This window comes from Mycetomoellerius zeteki, unplaced genomic scaffold (assembly GCF_001594055.1).
Source record: "Mycetomoellerius zeteki isolate Tzet28-1 unplaced genomic scaffold, Tzet1.0 scaffold128, whole genome shotgun sequence".
Taxonomy (NCBI): Eukaryota; Metazoa; Arthropoda; class Insecta; order Hymenoptera; family Formicidae; genus Mycetomoellerius; species Mycetomoellerius zeteki.
In genome coordinates, this window is record NW_017256212.1 from 1,352,450 (window position 1) to 1,368,555 (window position 16,106).

The window sequence follows — 16,106 nt, forward strand, 5'->3', positions numbered from 1 at the left end:
GGGAGCAAAATAATACTTCAGGTTGGCGACAGTTCAATGTCCTCACATCCACAAACTACTTGGTTCTATTCTCATATATGTATACGTACAATGCCTTTTCTCCTTTACTGTCAACCCTCTGTCCATATTTGTACCTCCATGCCGCTGTTGCAAAATACATATACAGCTAATATCACGACGCATCCATCATCTCGTCATCCGACAGAATGCATACATGTATCAATGGGTTAGTCTAAACTAATTTAAAAATAGTTTTACAGTTGTTACATAGAATCGTGCGCAAAAGAAATCTCAAAGGAAATCTTTTAGTAACTATCGAAAAAAATATAAATTTAATAAACATTATTAAGTGAAATAAATCGAGAAGGATTTAAGCACAAATAAAAGAGAAAAAAGCCATTTTTAGTCAAAGCAGGTCTCAACTCATATTTCACATGTGATTCTCCTTTTAGTTTAACTTCATATTTTCGTCAAAGTCAATCGATTGTTGACCATGCTTTCGTCTCAATATAATTGTATTAAGTTGTAATTATTGACACAGTATTATTTTGATTATTACTTTGAATTATGTAATATATAATAAATATATCTCATACGTATAGAATTTATCTAGCCTAAGAACAGTTTGAATGTTTGGAGATGTTAGATCGTTACGACTTATTTGCTGCTCCAGTTCCCTTGAGATTAATCTAAGTGTAATGAACGTATGAACCTCTTAGTGCAACTTGAGGTTCTGCATAATCGATATTAGCAATTTCGAGCGGACCATATCCTAATCTTCAGCTCGTTATTTCTCTATCAACGTCGAGCGCTTAGCCCTTAAGGAGAGGTTTCTGGTCCTCACATAGAGAGTTCACGAATACCCCCGAACCGATTTTCTCCGGGAATAATGCCGCTCACGATTTCGAAACCCAATATATTTGTGAAAACAATGCAAACCAATATCTTTTAATATATGTTTCCAACTGGGATCCATCGTTCGTTAAATAACCTTTGTTTTCTCTGTTCTTCTCCCCAGATACTGTCGCGCTGTGTCCACGTATTACCAAGACGAGTCTCCAGCCGTCGTCGGATCGAACGCGGAGTATCGAGTGTATCAGCGAGAGTGGTTGAACGTGGAATAGGCGAGAGCGCAGCAGCGGCACGTGAGACGAGTGTCGTCACTCGAGACACTTGTTGCACGTCGGCCGTCCCTTAAAGAGGGTCTGTCGGCATTAATATCGGGCCGGGTATTTCCTCGGTCGCGAAAGAGGTACACGGACCCCGTTCGTCATCGGTATCGCGGAGAGGCGAGAGTACGTAGAGTGTGCCGACGCCGACGAGGGTTCCACCGGTGAACGCACCATCGGGCCGACCGTAATCGCGGCATGTCGCTCGACGGGACGGTCGCAGACGATCGCGTGGCGAGCGACGCGTGCCTCGTACGCCTATCGATCACCGTTCGCAAAAAGTGTATGCGTGCCGTCGCCACCATCACGATCGCGACGCACAGTGATCGTTAGCCTGTTAAGCGATCGGTGCCGGAAGCGACGTGCTCGACAGGCGTCTTGGCGACTTGGCATGCCGCCGATCGTCGTGCAACCCTCTTCGGTGGTCGGCCGTCGTCGTTGCTCTTCTTGTCGGTGCGTACGAACGCTCGAGCGGCTCGAATAACAATCGGTAGCGCGGAACCGGAGCACGAAAGCGGAGTGCCGAGACGCGTGGCCTGCGTGCCGAATCGAAATCGTGCCGAGGAATCAAGAGAAAGCGATCATGTGCTACGCTCGGTGACATCGGTCGCGAACGTGCGCGGCGTTACCGTTGGCGGTACACGTAGTCAGCAGAGAGCAGAGCTACCACTGCCGGGCGGCATCACCACGTGGTAAGTACATTACATATGTGCTGGGGAAAATAGTTGAAATAAAAATAGTAAATAAATATTTTCAGTGCAGAGAGAAAGAATTGATATATTAGATTCAATAGATATTTATTTAAAGGATGCGCTTATAGAAATATTTGGAGTATGTATTTTGCGTAATATATGTAATAGTAAATATAATAGTATTTACTATTTACATTAACATTAACATTATTTGTCTTTTTTATATTTACTACGCAAAATATTTATTTCAAATAATATTTTACGTAAAATACTATTTCAAATAGTATTTTTCATAAATCCATCCTTTAAATAAATATTTCTATTGAATTTATTTCAATTTTTCCCCAAAATTACATCATATCGAATAAAGGGGTATCATCGCCCTTCTCTCTTATCTTCATCATCCAGCTTAAGTTCTTATGTATTGTGTGAGAAACCTAGGGACGAAGACCTTTCACATCTGGATTTTAATCTCAATAATCTTTCCGAAGATCGTCGTTGTATTTTGCTTTCATATACAAGAATCGTTTAACATACAAACAGTTACCTTTATCAATGTACCAAAATATTTTATTAAATTGTTTGTTTCGATTGTAATGTTCATATTTTTATCTCCATCTACTTCTGACAATGAGTTATAACAATTTTAAATATTTTTATCGACATGCGAAATATTTCACATACATTATAGTATATTTTTTTCTCTTCAAAGCACGATACATGAACGCGAAGATGAAGGGCAATCTATCATGTATTATCAAAGTTATCACATTCTTTTAAGCACAGCGCTTTGCTTCTTTCTAGTCAAAATCGATAAGATGAAAAGGTAGAGACTAAAAGAGATGTATGTGTTTGACTGATCATTTATCATAAGTGTCTGTCGGAGCTAAAAATGACCAAATTTTTATTCTGCACAAGCCAAACTATTACATAGCTTTAGGCAAATCGGTGAATTTCAATCTTGTGTGAGTGATTTGTTTCTCAAAGCCATCATTCATACTCTGTTGGCGCGACGAGTAGATATAGCCTCGTATGGCCAGATGGAACCGTTCAGTAGTCTGTTAATTACAATTTAAATCGTTTATTGACTGTGTGATTATTGTAAATGTTATAATATAATAAATTCATTTGTATTAAATTGTTGAATAATTCTGTCCTATATCTAAAAAAATTATGAAAATTAACACTAGAAGTATCAATGTTTTTTATTCACTGATGTCCATTTCTACCAACATAGATTAACTTTAATCTTGGTTTAATTTATCTTTATTTCTTTCTGATTCTGAACTAAAGTAAGACAAAATAAAAAGTAAATTAAACCGAGTTAAAGTTAATCTTACATTGATACAATCGAACCTAAAAGGACCAAGCAAATAAATTACTATAAAGGTAAAAAAAAGTAATGAAAACACAAATATTTTATCTATATAAAGGATATAATTATTGAAAAGTTAAAAATTTCGGTATCTTGTTTTTACACAAAAATTGTAATATTAAAATAAAAATAGGAACGATCGATAATGACCGCTCGGTACTTTTAGTGTTGAAATCGTGCGCGCGTTAATAATACAATCGAAAAATACAATAATAAAATATAAATTACAATATACTTCAATTCAGTTACAATATTAAAATATTGTAGTAAAATAATATAATTTAATAAAATATATATATACACAGTAAAATCATTTGTACAATATACATATAACACACAAAGAGTATCCGAGTTTTAACGTTTGCAAAATTCCTTGCTGCAGACATAAAAAATAAATCCGGGAAGAATACAAAGAAAAACGATAAATGATCATAGATCTCGCTGGCAATACAATACGATCTCAAATACACGATGTCTACGGAAACTGGAACTTTGGAAATCCTGTTCTCACTAGCAGGCACAACTTACACAGCAATTTAATACCATCATAGCTCAGCGATTACAAGCGTGCAATTTTTAGGTGGATATCCCGGGGCGTGTACTCCGGCGGTTTTGGCTAGGACAAGAGGAAACGAAGACCGGAAGGCTGGATCACCTCCGTGGAATGTCTTCAGGCGCCAAGCGACTGGTGCAGTCGCTTAGGGGCCGGACCGGGGGCAGGGGCACCGGCGGCGGTCGTTCCGACGCCGGTGCCGGGGAAGATAGCGGTGTCGGGGGTGGCGGGGCCAGCACCAGCGCGACGAGACTGTGCCATTACGACAGCGGGCATGAACTCGACGAGATCTCGGTGATCGGGGCTACCGTCAGGGACAACGAGGGGCTGACGACGCCCACCACGCCGTGTCACTGCAGGAGTATTAAGTACGGTAGTGGACAGACTCTTTGCAGCATCGCCGGATTACCGCCCGCCCCCGCCATACCCGCGCACAGAGCACAGTCCGGTGAGTTCGACTATCATCTTTTCAGCTTTTATCGTCGATAATCGTTGGTCGGTAGTCTCGTATCGCAAATCATCGTATTGATCATTTTGTACGGACACACACATATAGACGTGATCGGACGCCAATGAAAAGCATTGTAAGAAACTTTAACTTTTCTACGAGAATAATTTTCTTTTTGAAAAAGTTATATCATTTACAATAAAGACAAAATAAATGCAAAATTACATGGATAAAATTTGTAATATTTTCTTGAAGCTAAATAAAATAGCATCACTAACAAGACAATACTCGAAAATAAATTCTGAAAATGTTAAAAAATGTTGCAAAATATTTTCATTGACGTCGCCAATTTAAGTTTTTAGACAAAAATAACAAAACTTATTTAAATCTGGATATTTTAATAATGAAATTTGAAATTCCATTCTACTGATCGATTTTTTTACATTGTGTAACTACAGTAGAACTTCTACATTTTTTAAATTTAAAATACATAATACAATATTGTAATTGATTTTCGTTGTTTTATTTGCGGGGTTTATTTGATTAACTTTTTCAAGATATTTCTATATTTTTAATCATGGCAGCTTCTGTTTATTTTAGAACAATCCATAGATTCGTGCATATCTATCTGTATTACGATACCATTTGTCATTGTCTCCATAAATAAATTGAAAAAAATGCTAGCAATAAATTGCACATGGTAACACATTGTCGAAAACGAAAAAATGCGCATTACTTACTGATTACGAGTCTAAATCGTGTTTCATTTATCTTGTTTCGAATTTCTCAAAAATGTACGTAAAATTTATGAATCAACCTCGTATATCGGGTAACTTTGGACTTTATTCCGAATGTCATATTTCGTATGACTGTGGGGATAAAGTCCAAAGTTATGCGAATATAGATTATAATATAAGGCTACTACCTATTTTCGATTCAGTAAGTTGGATAGCCTTTCGTTGCAAGAGAGAACATAGTCGTCGACTGCAGCAATGCAGTAACGTAGAATTATGTAACGACGCGCGCAGAATGGTTGCAAGCGGCAGAAAAATGCAGACAAGCTGACCGCGGGAAACCATTGATTTTTATTATTGCGCGTATTCTCTCGCGCCTTCGGACAATCACAAAGTCGCTGTTGATTTGCTCGTTCTCGACACTGCGGTCCAGTCTGCAACGAAGTATTTATTGACACAATGCAAAACATATTCACTATGTTTCGTTAGCGCCAGGCTATAAACTATACAGGCCGGAATATTTCGCAAAACGTAACGTGATGCTCGTTCGTATCTTCGCGCATAACTTATTGCGCTCCATAAACAGTCATAAATTCTCGTTCGCGTCTGTAAGAAGCAGGATTTTTACTTAGGAAACGCGTCTCTCTGTTTTATACTTAGCCTCGCTAGCACTTTTTTAATCTCTTCGCTTTGCGAAAAGCCGTTGGTTGGTCTTTTCTCAAGCTTTACCTCTCGAGCGAAATATACAATTCTACCTGCTTCTCGGTGGTCTTTATCACGATCTCACGTCTATAATTCCAACCGACGGAATATCTTTACCAGGACATCTCGCTTCACACGTGTAATTGCGAAGGTATTGTGTATAGCATGACGTTCAGAGAAGAAAAATGCATGCCGCGTTTTTGCTGGCAATCTATCTGCAGACAAAATTGCATCTCTTGACTTGAACACTAGACTAGGCTAAAATTTTAACCCTCAATCTGCAATCACATTTTTACTCCTTTTATCTGCAATTTATCTTTTCCTGTTTCGAGTTTAACTTTTTTTACTGTTCTAGAGTTTCAAACAAAATTCAGGGTTACTTTTGTAACATCTCTATTTTACATTTCCAAATAGGTTTTTAAGTCTAATGTTAAAACTTTTATTTAATAAAAATTGAAATTTAAGCAAAAATGAGGGTGAATTTGAGAATGAAATTTCGCTTGTGTCAAAAAAGATCTGGATTGTAGACGGAAAGTTAAGTGTATCTTTTTTCTGCCTTATCGTCATGTATATAATTAAACTTTGTTCAAGACGAACGAGATATTTAAACGAAATGCAGGGAAGTCGTAATAAAACACGTTTCCGCCAGTCTGTTTCAACCATATTAATCTCTTCTATTTACTACGAGTAATACCTGATCTCATACGTAGAACGCGAATGTTAATAATTGCTTGTTGATGCTGCTGAATAATTGATTGTGTAATTACTTTTTCTAATTTACACATAATATTTAAAAACTAAATATTTGCATATTGTATAAATACGAGAAAAAAAGCATGTTGGAAATGAAAAGCAAACAAGTATATACATACGTATATACAAAGAAAATATATCAAATTATTACAAATGAAAATTTACGTGTATTTTCATAATCATAACGTAACACCAAAAGTTACTTAAAGTATAAATTCAGGGAAAAGAAAATGTATATAATTGTTGTTTGCAAATTGTATGCCTGCCTGTCGTAAGGAACAAAAGCGTAAAGAAAAAACAAAAAGTTTTTTATTAATTACACTCTTAGAACATTAAAGTCTTATAAGGTTCCTTAAGACTAATGAATCAGAAAAGCAGCGCGGGATTTTACGTAAATCTTACAACATAGCTAGAAGGATTTCGATCAACTTTGACGTCATTAGAGGGAATAGCTGCTACTGTCTTTCGAGGAGCTTAATGCGCGCTTTGACTTATCGTCGGAAGAAGCACCTAAGAGGCTAGTTCGAAATTCGCGTTTAAACTGTAAGGTTAAAGTACAAATGCGGTCGAAGGTGCTTTAAAATATTAATGATGATCGCGACTATTATCTGATAGTCATGGTAATAGAAAAGAAAGAGGTGATTTTCGTAATATTCTTTGCAGAATATTAAGAACCTCGACATAAAATTAAGGTTGCCATTAAACGATTACGATGATGATGCAATCCGAACGATTATTGTGGATTTCGGCAATATCTTCGACCGTAAACGCGAGAAGCTTTATGTCTCCCTTTGAGTTCCGTTACGCCAATGATGGCACGACGGAGGCCGATAATACTAATCCGCTAATCGACAGTCGTTGGGTCCTGGCATCAACAGCAGTTGCCGATGGTATCGCGGGAAATTTACGAGCAACGGATTTCGATAATGGTCGATCCGATTCGTAGACATCTCCATTCTCTTGACCTAATTACGGACATATATGCGAAAGATCGATAAAAACTGCTACTAGCGAGAAATACTTTTTCGATCAGCCTTTGTTAAACGAAACATCGCGTGCAGATCCCGAGAATGAAAGCACAAAAAATCGAAACACAACTCGAATTGTTGGCTGACACCGTCAGAGACGTGGGCTTTAAATTATCGTGAAGAACATTCAAGTTAAAGTGCCTATCGAAGAGCCTAGATCTCCATATGTCGATACCGTAATATTTTAACCGAGATAGAAGAGAATGGAAAACTCGATCCATTAGCTTTAACTTCACAGACATTTCTGTCACGTTTAAATCACGCATTCGTTTAAATCACGCATTCGTTTAAATCGCACATTTGTTTAAAAAGTGTTTCGTCTGAAGATTTCTATAACTTACAAAATTCTTTGTCAAACAATTCGATAAAAATTTGATTTGTACAATATTTGTGAAATATTTTACTGCTCCGAATAAGTCTTTGCAAAACTTTTAACACGGATACACTGTTTTTATAATGTAAAATTATATCCACAACTTGAGTTATTTTTAATCATTTATACTAATAAATCACCATTGACCCTTTTCAATATATCATTATTTAACTAAAATAATGCCGTAAACAATTTGACGTAAAAACTGCATTAAAATTGATTTACCTAAATTTAGTTTATTATTTGCCAAGTGTCTACATTAATGTGTATGTTGTTTATTTTGGAATTAAGCAATTCAATCACAGAAATGGATTGATTTACATTCTGATACACATAGAAGTTGAAAGTAAAATTATTTCATTCACAAAGGATTGGAAAAAGTAAATAAAGGAATTCAAGGCTAATGAGAGTACAGCGCGGTTAGTGATTTCATAAGCTTTTTTATTTTACGAGAAGGATAATCATCTTTATTTTAACTTGATTGTACGTTTCGATTTTCTTTGGAGTCCTCTTCAGCAATGTAGATATAAAGATTTCGCAAGTTAGTTCATTAAGTCCATTAGGAATAAGTCACTCACAGATTGCCAAACTGAAGTGATATCTAATCCAATAAATTATGTAATGAATATGAAGGTGAATTGCGATTGCTTCTTTGATATCTAAAGGGTGATTTACACTTTACTCGCTGTTGTTATTACTTGTTGCTTTCAGCAACATCTAATAATGTTATTAATTCGTCAACGAATTTTCTTGACGCTGCTTTTATTCACTTGAAGTAAGCTTCTTAATTCGTCAGCGAATTCACTCGCTGATGAAAGCTTTTCCTACACAATTGTTTTTTATTCGTTAGTGTCTAAGTCTAAAATTTTGAAGTCGCAGCATCAAGTGGTCGCTGGTGGTCAAGCGAATAGTTGGGCAACTTTAGCAGCGTCGAAAGAAGCTCTAAGACGCTTGTTGAAAGCGAGTAGAGTCGCTCCGTGTCCTTTAGACCATCGGCATTAAAGGTCATCAAAATCTCATTGAAAAATAACAAAAACATGTGTTTGTATCAAAGTTATATCCTACACAGTGTTTCCATCACGGTTTGAGCCGATATATCGGCTTTCCGGCAGAGAAGGTTATGGAAAAAATTAAAATTTTTTAAATTTGTAAATAATGCATATATAATGGTTTTTGAGATTGTTAAATACTGTGGTGAAGTCAGAAAATGATAATTTTGAATGCTGAAGCCATTATTGTAAAACAGCAGCAAAATAAATCTTAGGTAGAACTCTCCTTCGACTTTACCCAAAACTAATGACGTGGACATAGAGAGTTTGAGTAGCTCCTTTTTCTTTTTTATTTTTTTTTTGTTTTTTGAGTTTTTTTTATTTTTTTTATTTAAAAAACTTTTTTTATTTTTTTTTAATTTTTTCGATTTGTCTACATTCAGAATGGTATATCTAATTGAACTCAAATATAGCGTTTCAGGCTAACTATATCATGAAATTAAAACGAGCTGATATATCGGTTTTCCGACGGTCTAAAGGTTAACAGTATATTATTTTACAAAGAAATATTTTCTTAAGAAAAATTGTTTTCCGGAAACGCCAAAATTGATAGACAGTATATAATCTTTTGTGAATGTAACCCTCCCAATTTCCTCTTCTATAGAAACGTAAGATGATAAGGGATAGGAAGTTGCTAACACCAGGTTGATTAACTTGAAAGTTGTCGGAACAACTTACTACAACAACGGAGTACATTCTCCATTGTGTGACGGAGACTTTTTTTTGATCCATGTCCGCTAACTTTTCTCGCTGTGTCGTTCAAACTGCGCGTGTCGCGCGATACCGGCTTGTATCCGAAAATCTCCAACAAGAAAACGGAGTAACTTCGCCATCGCGGAAGTTCACGTGGACGGACGTCAATGCCGCTGGAGAAGTAGATGCACGGGAAGTCTTCTTTCCGTCTACTCGAACAAGGAACTCGATCGGATGCAGTGCACACTATCGTTACGCGCACACGCGCGCTTGCACGAAAATCACAGTCAGCAACAACTCCCCGGAGTTATATGTTTGCGACGTGTCTACCGGTAAATAGGCGAGCAAGTTTAGACCCGTTTCAATGTAGTTTCGCAGACACAGGAACGGTATTGCGTCGACGATGTTAAGCTGGTCCACCTATCGCTATTCACTTCGCGGTTGGTCGCTTCACCGCCAGGACGGCTGTCGTTTCGGTTGGTATACACTACCCAGGAAGAACAATGAATTCGACTCAAATAACTTGGAGTGTGAGATAGATTTCGCTTTTAGAATTCATAACAAATTTTCAGAAATTCGATAACGGCAATTTCAATTCTAATTTTTCATCAGAAAATCGTAATATAATGAAAAGAATTTACTTTTTGTTATTGCTTAGAATTTAATTATTATTAATCCTCTGTTTGCAATCATATTTTTACTCCCTTCGTCTACAATCTGGATTTTTTGTCCAGATCAATTTTTTTATTTTGTTCTAAATTTTAAAAATTTCAAGGTTACTGTTCAATATCTCTATTACATTACGAAATATCTATAGTTTTTTTAATTTAAATGTTAAAACCTTTATTTAAAAAAAATTGAAATTTAAGTAAAAATGAATGCGTGTGAAAGGAGGATAGATAAAATTATCAGATTTTTGGCCTAAATGATGGAACCTCTCTTGTGTGTGTTTTCTTGTATTTTTTGATGTGCTCAATCATTTGCAAACGTTTATTTCAAACTGATCTGATGGGAATATATTGAAAATAGCATTAAAAGTGGCACAATTTCGTCGAAATCTGATCTTTCAAATTTTCAATATTTTCCCATCAAGTTTGAAATTAATGTATGTAAATTATTCAGTACATTAAAGAATAAGAAAGATTCCACTGCTAAAGCTAAAATTGCCTATTTTAATATCTAGACAATGAATAAAATATATTAAAATATATTTTAATTAAAGTAATGGAATTCTTTTTTTGCATGTTTTTTATTTTCTTTGATATGCTGAATCATTTGTAAACGTTAATTTCAAGCTAAACTGATGGGAAATAATGGAAAATTACAATCAAAGATCAGAACGAAATTGTGGTACTTTTATTGCGATTTTCAACATGTTCTCGTCAGATCGGTTTGAAATAAACGTTTGCAAATGATCCGATATATCAAAAAATACAAGAAAACGTGCACAGGAGTTCCATCAATTTAAGTCAAATTCTGGTCATTTTATGACTCATCCTCTTTTGAGAGTGAAATTTTGCTTATGTCAAAAAAATTTGGCTTGCAGACAGAGGCATAATTATGTCACTTTTTGATTATACATGTAACATTAAAAATAATTAAATTTGATACAAAGAGTGAATTACAAGTGCATCTTATTGCAATTAATTTTGAATTTTCCCACAGTGCAGAGAATTCCATAAAATAAATGGATGCAAATATCACGTTTGCATTTATGAAACATAATAAAAGAGATATACATAGTAGAACATATTGTCGTTATCAGCTGCTTTTATTATACATATTGCAGTACGGTTGCATTTTGGTGAAGTGGCGAGTTTAAGCAGGCCCTCTACGGACACGCTATCGGAAAAAAGTGCAGTTTACAGATGCAGTCTAAATGTATATGCATAATACAATGCGTCTCACGAGAGTTACCGTAACGATCTTGATAAAGGGAGAAGAGCACTTTTCCCTGCAATTTGCTTCTAGATGGCAGAGTAGCTATTTACTTTACTACTATCTGCTATCATAAGAATTGCAAAAAAACTATGTGATATTTTATTAACATGTGTTCGTATCACTTTATAGCGTTTATAACTAATTTTATTATATCATACTATAGCTATTTTTAATATTATTTAATATAATATCCGTTTGAGTAAATCAATAAAAAGTGCGTATATTTAGCGAATGCATATATCTTAATATATTTTTATAAATGTGTACTGAATTGGTATTCTTGTATTTAATGTTTTAAAAAATTCAGACTGTTTTAACTTGTAAAAAATGTAGATATACTTTTTTAATTCTGAAAGTATTAAATTAATCACATATTTTTCTTGAAATTTGTAATTTGGAGCATTTTATAAATATGTGCAATGTCTACTAATTTGCACGATGCCTAAACCGACGAGATATGAGAAGAAAATGCGTAATAAAGTTCCTGATAATACTCATGTCGTTTTAGGCGGCTATAATAGCAAAATGGTATGGTCATGGGGATTGTAGAAGAAACAGAGAACTAGGTGCAAATTGGTGGATTAAGGTGTGTTCGAGCAACGCGAATAAAAGTGTCGAAGAAAGTTGTGATAACTTTTGTCCGATGCTGCTGGTACTTTCCGCACACAATGCAGTCAACATCCCTATTTTTATTTGGTGGTGAAAAGTTTGGAGCGTGTGGCCAAGATAAAAGTTACTCGAAAGAAAAGGAGAGAAAGAGAATAACGCAGAAGTAAAATCGAAACGTTGGACTTTGCGCTAAATGGGAAGTCCGAGAGATAGAAAGAGGATCGGGAAAAGTCCGGTTAACTGCAATCTCGTTCCGTTTGCACGAGTGATATCTATGTCTTTTCATTAAAGAGATTAATCTCTGACACTGCTGGCGCTTCCGCCGACGGTTACAAAAAGGATCGCTTGGGGTGACTTTAAAACGCTCAAAGGTTCGTTACTTCTGGATTTGGTCACAATCGAAGATATATCGCGCGATTTTCGCGATATTATTTCAATGATATTACATAGAAAGCCATTTCTCAACGAATGAAAAATCTAATCGAGAAAATAAAGAATAACAGTTTCAATCTCTAACAAAAACAAAACGTATTTCTGCTTCCTTTATTTTGTAACAATTTTTAATCAGTATTATTTTTTTAAATATATTGTATCATCAAAAATAATTCAAAAAAATTTCGAAAATATTAACAATTCTATAAATTATGAAAATATGCATACTGTATGTTTATAACTTCCTAAAGAATGTAATTGCTATAAACGATTAAATATTTCGTTGAATGAATTACTCATTTTTCTAACAATAAATGATTCTGGTGACACGATACTAGTGATACTCGAGCATTTATTTTTATTATGTATATTACCAGTACAAAATCTCTCCCTGGAATCTTCCAAATGTTTCAGGGGCGGTTTAATGTTGGTAATGCTCTTAATTGAAGGTCGCGTCCAAACTTTGTGTCACAAACTCCCAAACAAGTATTTAATAGCCGGAGAACTTTTGAAATGATTAAACACGTCCAAAAACTAAAGCGATTAACTTACGGATAATATTACGGATAAAATCCGCGATGTATTTAACTAAAAATATTAATCTTATAATATAAGTTAACGCGCGCGCACGTACGCCTTGATGACCCTCAATGTGCTCCAGAAAAAAAAGAGAAATATTACGCATTTGCGAAAAATACTAGAGAATAATAATAGAGAAACGAGAATATACTTAAAAGAGCAATAGTTAGAAAAGAGCAATAATAATCTATTATCGATCTAACTTCGACTTTTCTCAACGTAAATAACAATCTTGATTACCTTCCTCCTATCCTTTGACGATTCCCCTTTTTCTCCTTTTCTCTCTCCCTTTCTCGTACACACTCCTTCACTCCAAAATAGCTTTCTCACTAGGCGCTATTGATATCGCATCAGCGTTATACAGATAGAGAGGGATCAATACTTCGGTACTCCCAATACCTCGAGAGGTTGAATGCAACCGTGAAGATTCCTTTGTAATAATCGCGCGGGACCTTTGACGGAGGCTCTCCGTTATCATCAAGCTCTACTTCCTTCGCTTCCATTGCCACGAGCAGATTGATTTCCTGCGGTGCGACAGCGTCTACGATTGAAGCAATTACAGCACGGGACGTTCTAAGTGAACTTCGGACTTATTTCGAGACATATACGGCTTTCGAAACTCGGTCATTGCTTCTAAAGCCTCGTTATTAGTTTGCTTGTTAGATAGAAATTCTCACTGTTACACCGGTATAACAAAATTGAATAAACTGTTCATGTTTAACATTGAAACTCGTATCAATCCATTTTATCTGTACAAATTTAAAAAACGCAAATACATATATACGCAATGTTCTGTATTCTACGTACTTATTCTTGCTCATAAGTATTTTTAAATTCGCTTACATAATGAAAGAAATATCGAATACAGTTTCTCAATTATAACAACTTAACAATTTTCCAATGATTTAAATTTTGATTAAATCCTCTCTTCAGGTATGAAATCAGCTTACATGAAAATCGCGTATATATTCCTAGTTGTGTATTGTTGACGTCGATGACATCAACAATACTCAACTGCATGTCAACAAGAGACAGCGGACAACGAATTGACGTTAATTAGACGAGCACATACACAACGTTCGGAAACAAGATGACGATTCCATATGCATGTGAGAATTCCAGGTTTATGTTGGTCCAGTGCGATGTAACGTTTGATGGCACAAACAGATACGATATGAAACTGTGCTGCGATTGGCCTTCGGCCAAAATCCCTTCACAGTTCATATATATCAGAGCTTTAGGCTTTGTGCGCATAACGTGGTGTTCATAAATCGTATTAAAGCTCACTGTTATATTGACGCTACGCGAGAATCGACAGAAACGAATAAATGAAATTCCGATAACGTGAACGATGCTTAAGAAAACAAAAATAATATTCAATATTTCTTCGAATTTGTTATAGAAAATCGCGAAATTAATTTTGACTTTGAATATCGTAAATCCGTCAGAGCTTTATTTTTTTTATTTCATGTACCGCGTGTTGCATATATTAGTCAATATATTGGTCAGTATGTCACAATATTTTATAATACCTTTCCTAGCAGATATTACATTTATAGAATTAATCGATTGATTACGTTTATAAAATTGATCGATTAATTACATTTTATAAATATAATGTCTTCTCTAATAGGGGCACTACATTTATAAAATAGCCAACATACTGACCAACATGTGATGCAACACGTGGTACATGCTGTGTTATACGACAGACATGCTAAATATTGTGAAGTTAATGTTCAATATTTATTTTAACTTACTTCAAATATATTTAAAAATTTTTCTGTATATTAAGCATACAAATTGAATATATACAAATACATTGTACACTGTACAATATATTTTATTTTTCCAATATGACTATCGATTCATGAAGCCTTGATAAATCCTTGGGTTAAAATTTACAGACGCTAACACGTTACGAATTATTTCGTCGTATTTTGCATATAGAAATAATCTGGTGGTAAAATAAACAAAAAATTGAATTTATATTTTAAATAATTTTTCTTATTTTTTCATACCCGAACAGTCAGAACTTTGTATTTTTTTGGAGGAAAACCTAAACTTAATTCTCTGTAGAATTAAAATCATTGTTATCTATTATATGTGATAATATACAATCTCAAAATTCATGCAGTTATTTAATATTTTGCTATGAGACAAAGAGTTAACTAAAAATTTATGTGTTATTTTATGAACTTTTGTTAATATTAAAACTTGAGCGACATTCAGAAATTGAATATAATAAAATATTCGTACAGCGCTTTTGTAGGGGTCTTTTGTGCGTTTTTGATAACGAATACCGACATCAAATTTCGACTGTACGTTCGCAATGAAGCGCACTGCGTCGGTCCGGACTGGATCGATGTGGTCGACTAAGTGTATTCTGAATATTCTGTTGCATTGAAATTTTCATCAAGCTCGTGAGAGAAAACGCAACTCACGGCAATGAAATCGGAAAGGACGGAGTGAACAATAATATAACTGTGCCAGTAACTTTGAAGTCTTCATATAATTCTGCAATGGTCCCGTGACTTCTGTTGCGGAATTATCGACGGAGTGCACGTTGAATTTTCCAACTTCCATCCAACGATCCTATTCGTTTTTCAATATGACTGTATTTCTATAATTTTGCATATCTTTCAATGACTAATAGTTTGAATGGAAACCACTTCACGCAAACTTTAACGATTAAAATATATTTAATAAAATAAAAATAAATATTCGATTTCATTGAATGTTGGAATCAAAATTATATCAACTTAGGAAATCAAATTAAGCATATGTAGATAACTCAATTGAATGCATTAATAGTATTTGATTCACAAAAATACTTCATAATTGCAATTAATTGATTTTTTATTTTCTTTCCAAGTATAATTAATTACATAACTCGAGAAATATATTCATTGATTTTTTGTTTTCTTTCAAAGTAAATTATAATTAATTACGTAATTCGAGAAATATTATATATTT

General features: G+C 34.8%; 1 protein-coding gene across 1 annotated transcript in view; it reads left to right on the forward strand.

The window, feature by feature from the left end:
• Nucleotides 1-1,717: 1,717 nt before the first annotated feature.
• The window catches only part of LOC108731463 (cyclic nucleotide-gated cation channel alpha-3), a 179,723-nt gene continuing 165,334 nt past the window's right edge, over nucleotides 1,718-16,106 (forward strand). The window contains exons 1-2 of the mRNA XM_018461813.1: nucleotides 1,718-1,861; nucleotides 3,817-4,237. Of these exons, the coding sequence (XP_018317315.1) occupies nucleotides 3,901-4,237 (337 nt within the window). The 5' untranslated portion in view covers nucleotides 1,718-1,861; nucleotides 3,817-3,900. The remainder of the gene's footprint in view (nucleotides 1,862-3,816; nucleotides 4,238-16,106) is intronic.